Source organism: Plecotus auritus, assembly GCF_963455305.1.
Source record: "Plecotus auritus genome assembly, chromosome: 6".
NCBI classification, from domain to species: domain Eukaryota; kingdom Metazoa; phylum Chordata; class Mammalia; order Chiroptera; family Vespertilionidae; genus Plecotus; species Plecotus auritus.
The window spans coordinates 87410966-87426585 of record NC_137773.1 but is presented as its reverse complement, the minus strand read 5'-3'; the positions used below and the strand labels follow the sequence as shown (position 1 = coordinate 87426585).

Sequence of the window (15620 nt, the reverse complement as noted above, 5' to 3'; positions counted from 1 at the left end):
TACTAGCTCACCGACACCTCGTTGGTGCCCCTGCCTGTGTGTTATTCTTTGAGCTCTCCCCCTCGGCTGGCTCTTCTCTGCACACCCAGCTCTATTCCTGCCTCCTCTCTTCTGTCATTGTTCCATGACCCTTCAATATCACCCTTTACCCTGGCACTTCATTGCTCTGCAATTTTTATGGTTTCCCAGTGACTCGGGGGAGAACAAGTCTGATTTCTGAGTCCAGCCTTAAAGGCACCTTATAATTTGTTCTCCAAGGCTCCTTTCTCATTGCCTCTCCCATATCATACCTGGTCCACCCCTGGGCCCTGAAGACGCTAGGCTTTTCCTCATGGCAGGGCCAGCCTGAAGCATTTGGTATAGGCAGGAGGCCCTTAGCCTCATTTCTTTCTCCAAAATTTTTATCTATCCTTCTGCACAACCCAATTTCACTTCCTTGTCCCCACATCTTTCTTGTAGCTTCCATCATCTCCACTCATTCATTCACTTCCTCTGTGCACTCATCATTCCACACATGCTGGTCACTGCCATGTGTAAGCCAAGCCCCACTTTGACAGAAGTGACCGACGTGCATGAAGGGTTTTCTCCTCGCTGGGGACAAATGCTCAGGGTGTAGTCCTGACTTTGCTAAGGCCAGTTCTCGGCCCCGGGACAGTTACTTGAGTGTCATCTGTGAAATGGGGGAGTGGTAATGCTTTCCTCAAGTGAACTGTGATGATTACATGGAAAAATATATGTCAAGTACTTAGAGGTCTTATTTGGAAGAAGCCATTGCCAGTTGAGGTTTGAGTCTCCTGGTATTTTGAAGCAGCCCCTTAGGCAACAACTCCAGGAGGCCCAGAGCCTGACCTCTCTTCCCCATTGCTCCATCTCCAACACCTACAGAGTCATTGTCACATAGTAGGCATTCAATAAGTACTTCTGGTTTATTGAATCAATGATTCCTTTTTTACCCTGCATTCTAGATGAAGTGAAACATTTGATTTTAAATCAGAAAAGAACGTCCGAACAAAGCATTCCAGGCAAAGATGAGTGGAGCCAGGTATATGAACCAGTAAAGCCAGTCAAAGTAGGAAAACCCTTAAAGTCTTTACACGGTGAGTAGAGATGACCGCTGTGGACTGGCTGAGTGAAGACTGTGGCAGGGAGAGTGATGGATGGGTGATGCTGCTGTAGTGTGTGTGTCCCGGTGTCTTTGCCTTCTACCTACCAGCCGCTCTGCTGGTGCCAAAGCAAGCTGCTCCCTGCACACCTCACTTTTGATTGTGGATTTTTTTTCTTTATTTAATTTTTGTCTATGTTGTGGCTTACAAAAAAAAACAACTTTCTAACTGTAGAAGTTATATGTGTGTTCTTTAGAAAATTCAGTGAAGTTAAAAAGTACCAAACAAACAGGGAAAATGACCTCTAATTCCATCTCTAGGAACAAGCCTGGTAATATTTTGGTTTATCATAGCTTTTCTCTAAGATTTTTTTTGACATAGATAAAGTTATCCTGGACACATATTGTGTGTTCTGAGATTAATGTGTCATTACATGCATTTTCCAATGTCCTTCAGAACCTTCCATAAACTCTATTTGTGGGGACTAAATCATATCTCATCTGCTGGCAATGCTACAATTTGCTTACTCATTCCCTGTAGGTGGGAACTTAGGAAGCCACAAGTGTTTTGAGTATTTTCTAATGTAAACAGTGCCAAGTAGACAGCTGAATAGATAACAGGCATTTCTTCTTTTTTCCTTTTCTTTGTGGGGTATTATATAAACAAATGGAGGCCCCCTCTTGCCTTCATTTGTCCAAATAATTATAATTAGTTTGCATAATTCAATCATTTTCTCATTTATTATTGACAAACCTTTTTATTGTGCTCACCACATACAGACCTTCTGTCTGAGGCTGGCATTAAAAAATGTGAAAAGGACCCTCACTTCCTGGTGAACAGTTTGGAACAAGATGTTGGGAGACATTTGCTAATAAACATTACCAGGTCTCACCCAGCAGTGCCTGAAGCTTTCCCCAAGAATAGCCAGGGGAAGGCAAAGCTACTCAGATGGGAGATCTTGCCACAGTTGGATAAGGAAGGACCCAGGGTGTTTTGGGGAGTGGCAGTGGAGCCCTGTCTCGTACTAGTCCTACAGACTCCCACCATGAGCCATGTAGATTTTTCTTAATATATTTCTACTGATTTCAGAGAGGAAGAGAGAGAGAGAGAGAGAGAGAGAGAGAGAGAGAGAGAGAGAGAGAGGGAAACATCGATGATGAGAGAGAATCGTTGATTGGCTGCCCTATGCACGCCCCACACTGGGGATTGAGCCTGCAAACTGGGCATGTGCCCTTGACCAGAATCAAACCCGAGACCCTTCAGTCCACAGGCCGATGCTCTACCCACTGAGCCAAATCGACTAAGGCTGAGCCATGTAGATTGTTAGTAAATTCAGTTACTAGGGGGCTCATGCAATCCAGGTGAAATTAAAGGAGAGCTTGTGTTTATGAGCACGTTTTACATCTGACACTGCGCTTTGGCATACGTTACTTTATCTCATGTAATATCCATAACGATCACTGTGAGGGGGTATTACTATCTCCATTTTCTACACAAGGTGACTGAATGGTTAAAGTAATTTGCACAAAGTTCTAAAACCAGAATTCTTGGGAATCTTGGAAGTGTGATCCCAGCCCACACCTCAGATCACTGAGTCCACAGCCCTTGCTGGCTGAGGGTGTGGTGGCTCTTGGGGCCTCCTGGAGCCTAGGAGGGGCCTGGAGAAGGAGTTTCCATGGATGCTGTGGGGACCATGGGTAGAATGGAGGCCCACCTGCTGGCTTGTGGGGATGGGTTGGATACAACCAAGACAAAATATCATTTAAAAATCTTAGTTTTAAAAATGTGTTTTGCATTAAATTATAGATTAATATGGGAGGAATTGACATTTTTACATCGAGAAGTCTTCCCATCCCTGATCATGCTGTATCATTTCACCTAATTCAGGTCCTTCTTTATGACTTTATTAATAGAGTTTATTTTTTTTTCTTCCTGTAGGCATTATGGATAATTCCTGTAAATGAATTCCTGGATATTTTAGAATTCCAGTTACTTTTATTAAAAAGTATATTATTTCCCATCATACAGGGTGGGCAAAAGGAGGCAACAGCAGGTTTACAGTTGTGAGTATGGAAACACAGTTTATTCTTGTAGTATTATTTATTAATGATGTATTATTTTCCATATGAACAACTGTAAACCTACTTTTGCCCACCCTGTATTTTCTAGTTGGTTAGAAATGGATAGTACAAGTGTGGTCCGCAGCCCAATAGCACCAGCATTACTGGGGAGCCTGTTAGAAATGTGGAATCTCAGGCCCACCCCAGGCTTACTAAACCATAATCTGTATTTTATTTAACAAAATTCCCAGGTAATTCATGTGCATATTGACATTTGAGAAACATGGGCTTAGAGAAATGCAATGCTACATTTTTAATTTCTTTACATTTCGTCCAATAAATAGATTCTTAGGTCTCTCTGGTCCCTGATTTTTTCACCTTTATTTATTTCTCTTTTTGAGAATTTTTCCAATGGAGCATTTCAGGAATACCAGCCATTTCTTTGGGAGGAGCAACAGTGATGGAGAGGAAGGAATTAATTGAGAGACCACTATTTAGCAGCTTAACAAACATAATATAAAAGCAAAACTTGCAAAGTAGGATTGGGTTTTGTAATTTTATAATATAACTAGATTTAGAAGAATTATAAAATACTTCAGTAAGATTCTTCGATATCTGACCAAATATTACTCCATATAAAAAAGATACTACACCTACTTTCAACTTATCCATTCTATCTCACCTCATCCATCCATTCCCGCCACCCACCCATCCATCCATCCACCCATCCATCCATTTAATTCCATTCCATTCCATTTGCTTTACCTGCATTACCCCATCTATCCACCCCTTCTCACTCTTCCAGTATTTTTGTGTTCCTGATCCATGGTGTTGTGAATATGGGAAACATGAAAATCGCTAATGTCTGCTGGAGCCGTTCAAGCAAATAATTACAATTCTATGTGATAGATGCTATGTTAGGGGTAGGTATGTAGTATGTTGGGGAAGCATAAAAGAGTGGGGGAAGACTCTCCTTGGGAGGTAGGAAGCTGTTTGTTGATTGTGGGATGAGGGAAAGAACATCCCAGGTTGTAGGGACTGCTCACGCAGAAGCACGCAATCCTAATGACAGGCTGCCAGGCAGCAAAGAAACTCAGAGGCCAGTTAACCTACCTCCTCATTTTTCAAAAACATTTTTTATTGATTTCAAAGAGGGAGGGAGAGAGAGAGAGAGAGAGAGAGAGAGAGAGAGAGAGAGAGAGAGAGAGAGAAACATCAGTGATGAGAGAGAATCATTGATTGGCTGCCTCCTGCACGCCCCACACTATGGATCGAGCCACCAACCCAGGCATGTGCCCTGATCGGAATCGAACCGTGACCTCCTGGTTCATAGGTCAACACTCAACCACTGAGCCACTCAGGCTGGGATCTACCTCCTCATCTTTGTCCTCGATCTGCTCACCAGTTTTTCACAAGCAGTAGGGTTTCCAGATGGAGGTAGAAAATTCTAGAGCCAGTGCACTGGCAGCCTGCTGGGAGGGCCATTCCCCATTCATTCAGCTGTAACTGCTCCAAGTCATGTCCTTAGCTCCCAGTCAGTCCGTCTGCTTTCCCTGGTTCTGATGCGTCGCTGACGCTGCAAAGAGGAGTGACTGCTCTAGTCAGGCTCTCTACGAGGTGCTGGTGACACAACTGATAAGGTTCTTTCCTGTTTTCAAGATCCTGAAAGACTAGTCCACACTTTCATATCTGAACATCTCTCAGCTTGTTCTGAGTTTTCCCTTTTTCAGATCAAACAGCCTCACTCCTTTTTATGTTCTTTAAGCATGTTAATGAGATTTTCTAACCATTCCTTTTATTTTGAAATAAAGATAGAAAAGTACACAGAAAAATATAACAACAATGTACCCACAATTTAGGTGTTACTATTTTGCTATATTTCCTTCATCTCTTTCTTGTTCTTTCTTCTTTTTTTAAGAAATAAAAGATTACAGATATAGTTTAAGTCACCTTTGCATCCTGCACTTTTAAAACACCGGCTCTGGCTGGTGTTTCCCAGTGGTTAGAGCATCAGCCACACAGGGTGACAGGTTCGCTCCTGCCCCCAGTCAGGGCTTGTGCGGGAGGCAACCGGTGCGGGATGTGTCTCTCACATTGATGTTTCTCTCCCCTCCCTTCCAATCTCTCTGAAAAGCAATGGAAAAAAATATCCTCTGGTGAGAATTAACAAAAGAAATAAATAAACAAACAAAAGTATACTGTAACCTTGCCCTGGCCTGCATGGCTCAGTGGTTAGAACGTTGGGGTTCGATTCGGGTCAAAGGAACATACCTGGGTTGCAGGTTCGATACCTGGCGCTAGTTGGGGTGTGTGTGGGAGGCAACTATCTGATGTGTCTGTCTTACATTGATGTTTCTCTCTCTCTCTCTCTCCTCTTCCACTCACTCTAAAAAAAAATCAATTGAAAAAAATATCCTCAGATGAGGATTAACAACAACAACAAAAGAAGTATATCTTATCCTGTTTAGAAGTTGGTGTTGGTCCTTTCTGCCACCCATTCTTTCTCACCCACTCATCATTGTATTGATTTTTGTTTTTATGAGTTACAGAAATGACTTTATACCACCCATATCTTCTTGCAACTTGCTTTTGGCACCAAACTTTATTTCTGAGATTAATGTGTGTCAATATACATAAGTCCAGCACCTTCATTCCAACTTCTATAAAGTACCCCGTTAGATGGATGTACCATCCTTCATCCATGTAGTACCCCCTGAGGGGCATCTGACTTGTCTCCAACGTCCCGCTGCCACCAGCACTGCCGAGTGAGCATCCTTGAGGTGTCTTCGTGAACGTGCAGGCGAGTCTAGACCAGCGATTTTCAACCCGTGTGCCACAAGGACTTTTAAAACATGCGGTACCTGACTATTTAGTCAGGGGCACTGACCTCTTTTCCCTTAGATTGTCAAATGAAAAAATGACAACAGCCAGCACAACAATAGTCGTTCAGTGTGAATGAATCAAAATTATACCTATTTTTGGGTCAGATAGGCAAAAAACAGATTTTTTTTTTTTTTTTTTTTGGTGTGCTGCAGAATTTTAGTTATCAGTTTGTGTGTGCCATAGATAAAAAAGGTTGAAAATCGCTGGTGTAGGGCATTACCCAGCGTGGTTGCCAGGTGTATGAAACGCCATTCCTCCTCAGGGTGCTGCCAGCCCACTCGCTGGGTTGTACCTATTTGCCCTCCTGACAGCAGTCCTGAGAATTCCTCTTCCTCCACGTCATCACCCCTGCTTGACACAGTCAGGGGCTTAGTCACTGATTTCTAGTGGGTTTGAGAGCATCTCATATGCTCATTTGATCACACTCTTACATGATCTGACTACCCTTATATCTTTGCTTATTTTTTAAAATATGTTTTTATTGATTTCAGAGAGAGAAAGGGAGAGGGAGAGGGCGATAAGAATATTAATGGTGAAAGAATCATCCATTGGCTGCCTCCTACACGCCCCCTACTGGGGATCAAGCCCACAAGCCGGGCATGTGTGCTGACAGGCAATGGAACCATGACCTCCTGGTTCGTGGGTCAACGCTCAACCATTGAGCCACACTGGCCAGCTATCTCTGCTTATTTTTCTGTTGGGTTTCAATTTTCCTTAGGGATTAGCAAGCTTTATTTTTTACATCTTCTGGATAATTATGCATTGTCAGTGACATACATGATAAATACCACAGACTGAGTCACGTTTAAGAAATATTTCCTTTTCAGGATGTCAGTATAGTCTCCCATGTATCTTCTCATTATTTTGAAGATTTTGTTTCCCACCTTTAGCTTGTGGTTCATTCTGCATATGGCATGAATTGTCAGATAGTTTCCTTTGCCTGCAAATGGATCATCAATATAATTAATTGACTAGCCCATTCCTTCCCATTGATTGGAAATGCCACCTCTGGCATCTATTAAGTCCCTTATGTGTGTGGATCTAGCTCTGGGCTTTCCTGTCCACAATGGAACCAATAGCTCATGGTAACTTTAGGCCCTCCTGCCCGTGTTCTCAGATAGTAGCAGGTGGAGAGCCAGGACCCCCCTCAATTCTCCCTGCATGTGACTGGCAAGTTGTCAGCTTACCCACATTTAGACACCTCATCTGGTTGCTTGGAAGGAGCGGCAGCACAAAGAACAACCTCTGCCTTCAAGAAGCTTCCAGAACCTTCCCAAACCTCTGAGAGAATTGATGGTATTCACATGTGGCAGTTTAAATGTGAGTTCCTCTTAACGCTTATGCCCTCCTGTGATTTCACAGTTAAATGGAAAGAGTCAGAAAGGGTAAGGAGTAGACGGCGAAGGAGGAAGAAATACCGAGCAGAAGAGGATACTGACGCCAAGCTGGCAGACCACTGGAAACAGGGCGCCTTCTCTGTCCAGCTGGCAATAATGCCGCTCCTTGCAGGTACCCCTCCTCCCCCCGTTCCCGACAGTTTCTGGTGTTTGTCCAATGTGGCTAAAAGTCCATGCTCACAGCGGGACACAGAGAGGCTGCTGGCGTGGAGGCGGCAGGTGCTTCTGTCAGGACACTGGGCGGGGCTCCAGCAAAGGAAACAGAGAGGTAACCTTCTCCCTCCCGCTGACGTCGTGGTTGATGGCGATAAACTGAGAATGGTCCCGGCTCGGCAGGCCGAGTGTGTGTTTGTGTTTGCTGTAGTAGCATCAGATCTACTCCAAAACCAGCATGATTATTTGTAGTAATCATCTTCAGTTTCAAAATAGCCCAAGAGTTTGCAGACTTTAGTGGTAAATGTTGGCTAGCTAGTAACCCAGAAAGATGCTAGAAAGACTCTGAGTTTGAAATAAACTCTTATTTTCATTGCATTTTGGAGGGGCCAATCTTAGCCAAGCAGGACTAGCTTATACACTGGTTCCAACGCGTATTAGCCAAGAGACCTTGGACAACGACTTAACATCTCTGGGCCTCAGTTTCCCCATCTGTCAAGGCGAGCTGACAGCAACTGCACAGCATTGTCTGAGGATTAAGTGGTATTAACACATGTTCCAGTCTAGCAGTTGTAGGTGCACAAACCACACAGAGTCCATTCCCCTGCCCTCCCCCTTATCCTGGAACAGTAGTTCCCACCGGGGGCACTGGCGCCCCCCAGGGGAGGTTTGGCATTGTGTGGGGGCATTTTTGATTGTCACAAACAGGAGCCAGATGCTTTTGGCATCTAGTGGGGTCCTGTTAACTGTCCTCACTAGAAAGAATGATCTGTCCTCAATGTCTGTAGCACTGAGGTTGGGAATCCCTACCCTGCAATTATGGCTGACACTTCCCTAAATTTCTGAGTGATGATTTCGCTCCATGTTTGTTTTGGAGATTTTTTTCTAAACTGGGTAATCTTTTCTAGGAAAGGGTTTCCAAAGTGCTAGAACGCAAATCATAACTAGTCGTGGCCTTAATGAGCTGGCTTTATTGAAGAGAGTCACGTGGGAACGGGGAGGGTCGCCCCCAGGAGACGCTCACCGCCTCGGCAGACAGCTGCCACCCGGGCCCGTGGCCTGTTTCGGAAGTGCCTACTCTTTCTGAGCACGAGTGACTGGGTGTTTATGTGCCCTAGAAATATAATTACAAGCATTTGAAAGGAAAAGAACTGATTTTTTTTAGCATGTACCATGTGCAGCACACTAAGAAGGGGGTATCTGTGGTATCATTTTGCACAGGAGTAAATTGAGCCTCTAAGAGCCTCTATCTTGTTGTGCGTCATGTGACTACCAAGAGTCAGATGTAGGGTTTAAACCGAGCCTCGCTGCTTGCAAAAGTGCAGCTTTTTGCCATTGTTCCCTCCTCCAGTATCTCCCCGCCTGGTGAAGTGAACAGACACCTGTTATGAGAAAAGCACTCACAGCTCTCTGTGAGCCGTGCATGGCTCCATGCACCTGCCCTTTGTGCTGGTTGTACCACTGCAAAACCAACACAGTGGGGGGTGTGCCCGCGTGACTTGGCTCAAATGCATCCATTATGTTGTGCATCAATATCTATGCTTTCTCATTGGACCACAGCAGTTAAAGTGACACCAACGGACCCCAAAATAGACATTAGCGTGAAAGCTTTCCAACAGAGCTTTCTACAGTGATGGGTGTCTGATATCTGCATTGTCCAATCCCGTGGCTCGTAGCCACACGTGGCTCCTAAGCATTTGAAATGTGACTCGTGAAGAAGGAACTGCCTTTTAAATTAGTGTAAAAAACAAAAAAAAATAATAATTTTAGTTCATTTAAATTTAAGGAGCCATACAGCCAGTAACCACTGTATTAGGATGGTGGTTCTGAATGCCCTGGGGAGCTTCTTAAAATCGCAATGTGAAGGCCAACTACATCAGACTGTCATGGGTGGCACCTAGTATCTGTCTGTATTCCTTATTGTAGCCGAGAGGGGATTCAGGACCTGCTTATATTACTAGATGACCATCAAGATTAAATTTAGAAAATTAAATTCTCTGAGAGAACTTATGGGAACTGAGTTTGAGGAACTGGTGTGTAACATGCTGTCTGCACATGTTTCCCAATTCTTTTATTTTTTAAGATTTCTTTTTTTCATTATTGACTCTTCTTAGCTTGCCTCATCCCTCTGTGCTTGTCTTTGGAATGTCATGAGTAACAGTCTAATGCTGTGTGTGTCTTCTCCCACCCCCACCCCCGCTCCACTAGGATGGCAAACTGTCGTGAGTCATGGCAGTAAAATGTCTGCCAACATTTTAGATTGTTTTTTGACTTTAAAAACGGAAGTTCCCATCATGACAGAGGAGCAAAAGCAAGACTTAAACCCCCTGATCATAAAGATCAAAGGTGTTTCCTGCCTTCCATCACAACCTGTGCCCATCCATGAACTAGAGGTAAGAATGAGCCAGATGAACTGATTGGAGAGCTCCTTTCCCCAGCCACTGCGCCATGAGATGGATAATCATCCCCATTTCGCCATTTAGGGTCTCACAGCGAGGCATGAAAGAGATTGGGTTTCTGGGGTTAGGAGCTTCTAAGTCTTGAGGTCTCCCACGGGTGCTCTTCCAGTGGGGGCAGTGATCCTGCCTTTGGAAGGAGCCCAAGACTTCCTTGTTACAGCAGCAGTGCTCACTTATCTTGAACCAGCCGGGTTTAGCACTGCTGTTTGTCTTGGAAGTTCCCTTTTCCCTCTCTTGGTGGGCGCCCTGTCCCTGGATTCTCTGTCTTCCTCTTGCTTCGTTTGCTCCCTGATTATGCTGGAGCTCATCCTCCTGTAGCTTTTTGAGAAAAGGTTAAATGATGGGAGATATGCTTGTGTTTCTTCAGCCTAAGGATTCATGTCTTTGATATGTTCTTAAATTCTCTATCCTTATCTTCTCTGTTTTCACCTTTCTGCTGTTGTATTTGTCAGTTAGCTATATGTTAGATCTAATCCCATTCTCCTCCATTTCCTCTTATTCATTCCTTTTTATTTGTTACTAGAGGCCTGGAGCATGAAGTTTGTGCACTGGGGAGGGGGGAGGGGGTCCCTCAGCCCAGCCTGCGCTCTCTCATAGTCTAGGAGCTCTTGGGGGATGTCCGACTGCTGTGGAGGCGGGAGCGGCTCCCACCACCGCTGCTGTGCTCACCAGCCATGGACCCGGCTTCTGGCTGAGAGGTGCTCCCCCTATGGGAGCGCACTGACCACCAGGGGGCAGCTCCTGCATTGAGCAACCAGTTGTTCTGCGATTTGGTTGATTTGTATATTAGCCTTTTATTATATAGGATATCTTTGTCTTTTTGTGTAAACATGGGCAATCCATTCAGCTATATATTTTAATTCGCTAATTCTCCAGGTTTTTACTTTTTAAATGTATTTTTCAATTACAGTTTTGACATACAATATTATATTAGTTTTAGATGTACAAAAGGGTGATTAGACATTTATATAATTTACAAAGTGATCAAAAGACTCCGGGAAAGAAAATCACCAGGGGATTTCTCCCCACTCTGTCCCATAGGGATCCTTGCACCCATTCCTTAGACCAGAAATAGAGGGTTTCTCTTAGCGCTCTCTGTCCATGCCTGGTACACAATTCTGGGGCACACAATTCCAGTCAGGAACATACGGGAGGAAAATAAAACCCAGGAAACTCGATGAGTTTGGTCTCCTTCACCAGTCTGCCCATTTCCTTTTACTTTTCATGCATTCTGTCTAGGATTTTTAGGTGCATTCACTGGGAGAATGCAAGGTGGGGTGTGCTTTTACTCCATTTAAACAGATTTAAAATTTCCTCTTACTAATTTTAATTTTTCATTTTTGGTTGTTAAAATTTCTTCTTAAAGATATTTTTATTGATTTCAGAGAAGAAGGGAGAGGGAGAGAGAGAGAGATAGAAACATCAATGATAAGCCCTAACCGGTTTGGCTCAGTGGACAGAGCGTTGGCCTGTGGACTGAAGGGTCCCAGGTTCAATTCTGGTCAAGGGCATGTACCTTGGTTGCGGGCACATACCCAGTAGGGGGTGTGCAGGAGGCAGCTGATCGATGTTTCTAACTCTCTGTCCCTCTCCCTTCCTCTCTGTAAAAAATCAATAATATATATATATATATATATATATATATATATACACACACACATATATATATATATACATATGTGTGTGTGTGTGTGTATATATATATATATATATATATATATATATATATATATATATATAAACATCAACGATGAGAGAGAATCATTGATTGGCTGCCTCCTGCACACCCTGCACTGGGGATCGAGCACACAACCCAAGCATGTGCCCTTGACCAGAATTGAACCCGGGACTCTTCAGTCCACAGGGCAACACTCTATCCACTGAGCCAAACCAGCTAGGGCAAAAATTTTTACTGTTGACATTATTGCAGGTGTCCCCCTTTTTCCCCTTTGCCCACCTTTTTATTCACTAGGGTGACATTAGTGAATAAGGTTCCATAGGTTTCACTTGTACATCTCTATGATACATGATCTGTATATTGCATGTGTGCCCACCACCCAAAGTCAAGTCATCTTTTGCCAACACATATTTGATGCCCTTTACCCTTTACTACCTCCCCACCACCCTCCCTCTAGTAACCACCATACTGTTTTTTGTGTCTATCAGTTTTATAAGCTTCTGCACAGTAATTTTTTTGTTTTTATTATTTTCTAGATGTTCTTTTTTATTTTCTGTATACAAGTCCTTCGCCATACACACACACACACACACACACACACACACACACACACACACACTAGAGCACGACTGGGGCTGGGGAAGGACATGGGAGGTTGGCCAACCAGGGAGAGACTGTGAGAGGGCTCCGGGGCGTGTCCGGCCCATCTTGCTCAGTCCCGATCAGCTGGAACCCAGCAGCAGGCTAACCTACCAGTCAGAGCGTCTGCCCCCTGGTGGTCAATGCACGTCATAGTGACTGGTTGACCAATCAACTGCCTGCCCCCTAGTGGTCAGTGCACATCATAGCAAGCAGTTGAGCTGCCTTAGCATATCATTAGCATATTACGCTTTGATTGGTTGAATGGCCAACCAGACGACTGGACATTTAGCATATTAGGCTTTTATTATATAGGATATATATGACATTTTTTGTCAGTCTGAGGCTTGACTTTAATTTTCTTAATAGTGTCTTTGATGAGGTCCATTTTATCAACTTTTCCTGTTATGACTAGTGTTTTTTGTGTCCTGTCAAATAAGCCTTTTCCCACCTTAAGTTCATGAAGATACTCTCTAATGTTTTCTTCTAGAAGATATGTAATTTTAGCTTTTATGTTTGGGTCTGTGATTCATCTAGAATTAACTCCATCTTCCTGACCATGAAAATGGTATATTTCACTATGTAGACTTTCTTTAATTTCTGTCTGCAATGTTTTATAGTTTTCAGTGTATACATTTTATACATCTTCCATTTTATTTCTTCTTAAGCATTTTTTTAAAGACATACGTTATTGTACGTGCTGTTTAAATTGTTTCATTTTTAAATGATTCATGGCTAGTAAATAGAACTCTGATAGATTTGACTGTGATGATGTTTTAAATTTTTTAAATGTAATGTGTGTTTTATGTATCTGATTATTAGTATACCTTAGGCCTTTGTGCACCTGGTTTGGCTCATAGGACCATGTTTCCCTGAGGTGTTTTGTGGTTTTTTGCTATGACCTCAGGTTCAGTGGACCTTTCTCTGTGGGAGTTCTTTGAGGCCTAGGTTGAAAGTGGGTTTCTGCGGAAAGGCTTCTTAAGTCCTTCTTCTAGGTACCAGGGAGCACTACCAACCCCAGCATTGTTTTAAAATAAATTCCAGCATCAGTGTAGAATAAATAGGACACTTTGAATATGAATTCAGGTCACAACTTTTGTAACAGTTAGTTTTTCATTAGAAAATTCTAGCACCACGGAGAACACATGCAAAGGCTCCCTATTCGCTGGCTCAGCACAGCTCTGCCCCCTTTTCCATTTCATTTCCCAACCTCTCATAAGCCCCAAACCTCTCTGAACCGTTCTTCCCCTTGTCGCAGCTTCCCACGTGGATGCTCAGTATGGTAAAGATGAGCCTGTGCCAACTCCCAGATGTATGTCTGGTTCACTTGTGTCCACCTTTTTTTTTTTTTTTTTTTTGCCTGACCTTGACCTGAGACCTAGAAATATAGACGTGAAAAAGGTCCATGGCCTGTCTTCATGGCATTCACAATTTGGGAGGAAGAAGTAGTGAGTAAACGGAGCCCTTTCCTGTGCCCGCCACCAGCTTGGCGCTTTCACGTATGTCACTCAGTCCTGGGAATGACCTTGCAGAGCAGGCTCTCTCGGTGGTGTTTTGTGGATGAGGAGACCCAGACTGCAGGGGCTGTGGGAGGTGAGTGTGGCACTGGGAATTGAGCCCCTGCAACTGGTGCCTTCCTTTAGAAGAGAGACAGTGTGGCTGCCACTGCAGCAGAATGACGTGATGTCCCCCGGCTCTCTCACAGAGGCTCTGCACCCCCGTGTACTGCAAGTACCAGTTTCATAAGACTCCGGTTCACCAGACTGAGGGGCAGCCCCATGGAAACCACGTCTCCTTCCAGGACGTCAATGTCATCTTCCTTGGGGCAATGAACGCCAATGACCTGAGGGAATACCTGGAGGGCCCCCCAATGGTGGTGGAAGTTCATGATCGAGACCGAAAGTCAGAGGAGTATTCCCGGAAGCCCACCCTGTTTGGGGAGGACCCTCTGGATTCATACCTCAACTTTCAGGCTTTCGTCTCTCCCAAAGAGACAGAGAACAACCCCTTTGGATCCCAAAATAAGATGTGGGACCCATATGGAGTCGCCCAGGTAAGTTTTGCTGACCTCCTCCTCGGCCACAAGTACTTGAACTTGGCTATCCCCATCCACAACTGTGAGTCCAAGCCCACGCACCATGACGAGGACAGCAGGAGCAGGAAGGTTGTGGGCTTTAGGGTCCCTACAGATGCCCATCACGGCCCAATGCCCATGGGCAACTACATAGACGCCAACTCCCTGCTCAAGCTGCGAGTGGACGTCACGGTGCCACTGCGGGCCATGGCAAAAGCCCCCGACTCAGACTTCATGGGCACCCAGTTTGGCCGCATCGTTTTCGTATTTGACACCAAGAAGATCTCCCTCCTGTACAGCCTGCTGCAGGACATCACCATGATCAATGCCAAAGCCCTCGACCTGGACTCCTACCCTATCACGAACATCCAGCAGATCCTGTCCGCCTTTAAGATTCGGGTGAAGATCCAGGAAAGGCCGGACCTGGATGTGCTCACCGGCTTCCACCTGCTGGATGGGAAGATCCACCTCCTCATCTTGGAAGGCTTGGCTGACCAAGGCTTGAAGCGGCTGTGGGAGAGCCACCAAAGCCGGTAGGTGACATCTGAATGCTGAGTGAGGGGAGAGCTCTCGCAAAGCCAAGCTGAGGTTCCCTGTCCTCTGCGAGAGGGATACGTTCGCTCCTCTCCTCTTGGGGTTTATTATAGGGTGCTCCTCGGGGCTCAGGAGTTGGGTTTTATAACAAGACGAACTGATTGATTGCCTTTAGTTGAAGGGAAGACTTTCAGGATACATAGGAGAAAAGGGGGTTCAGAAAAAGGGGTCCAGCCTTCAGACTCCTGGGGGGCCTACTTGATTAACGGGGAGCAGAATGTTGTGTATGGCCCTGGTCCACGTGAATTGAAAGGGGAAAAAAAAGAATGTGCCTTATGACCTTAAGGTAGACATCACAAAGAAATGGATTTCAACTCCCCGGGGTAGGATATATGTGATATTTTGAATCTAGAGGAGCTGTCAAAGCTACAGAAAATTCTTCTTCCCTGAAGGCCTTCCAAAAGCACGTGATGGGGACATTGTACAGGCAACTAAAGTGTCTGATTCTGGGCTAGAGCAGGTAGCCCTCATGGTCCTTCCATTCTTTAGTTTTGATGACATGATATTTCTCTTTTCCTTTCATGATTTTCAAGTATCCCAGTTTGGGTAAATAGGACCTCCCTCCTTTAATCTGCAAGTT

General features: G+C 44.5%; 1 protein-coding gene across 1 annotated transcript in view; it reads left to right on the top strand.

The window, feature by feature from the left end:
• Nucleotides 1-15620, top strand: part of CFAP92 (cilia and flagella associated protein 92 (putative)) — a gene marked incomplete at its 5' end in the record, with an annotated part of 39749 nt that overhangs the window by 7660 nt on the left and 16469 nt on the right. Inside the window, 4 exons of the mRNA XM_080675428.1 lie at nucleotides 966-1097; nucleotides 7409-7555; nucleotides 9805-9989; nucleotides 14078-14979. Of these exons, the coding sequence (XP_080531554.1) occupies nucleotides 966-1097; nucleotides 7409-7555; nucleotides 9805-9989; nucleotides 14078-14979 (1366 nt within the window). The remainder of the gene's footprint in view (nucleotides 1-965; nucleotides 1098-7408; nucleotides 7556-9804; nucleotides 9990-14077; nucleotides 14980-15620) is intronic.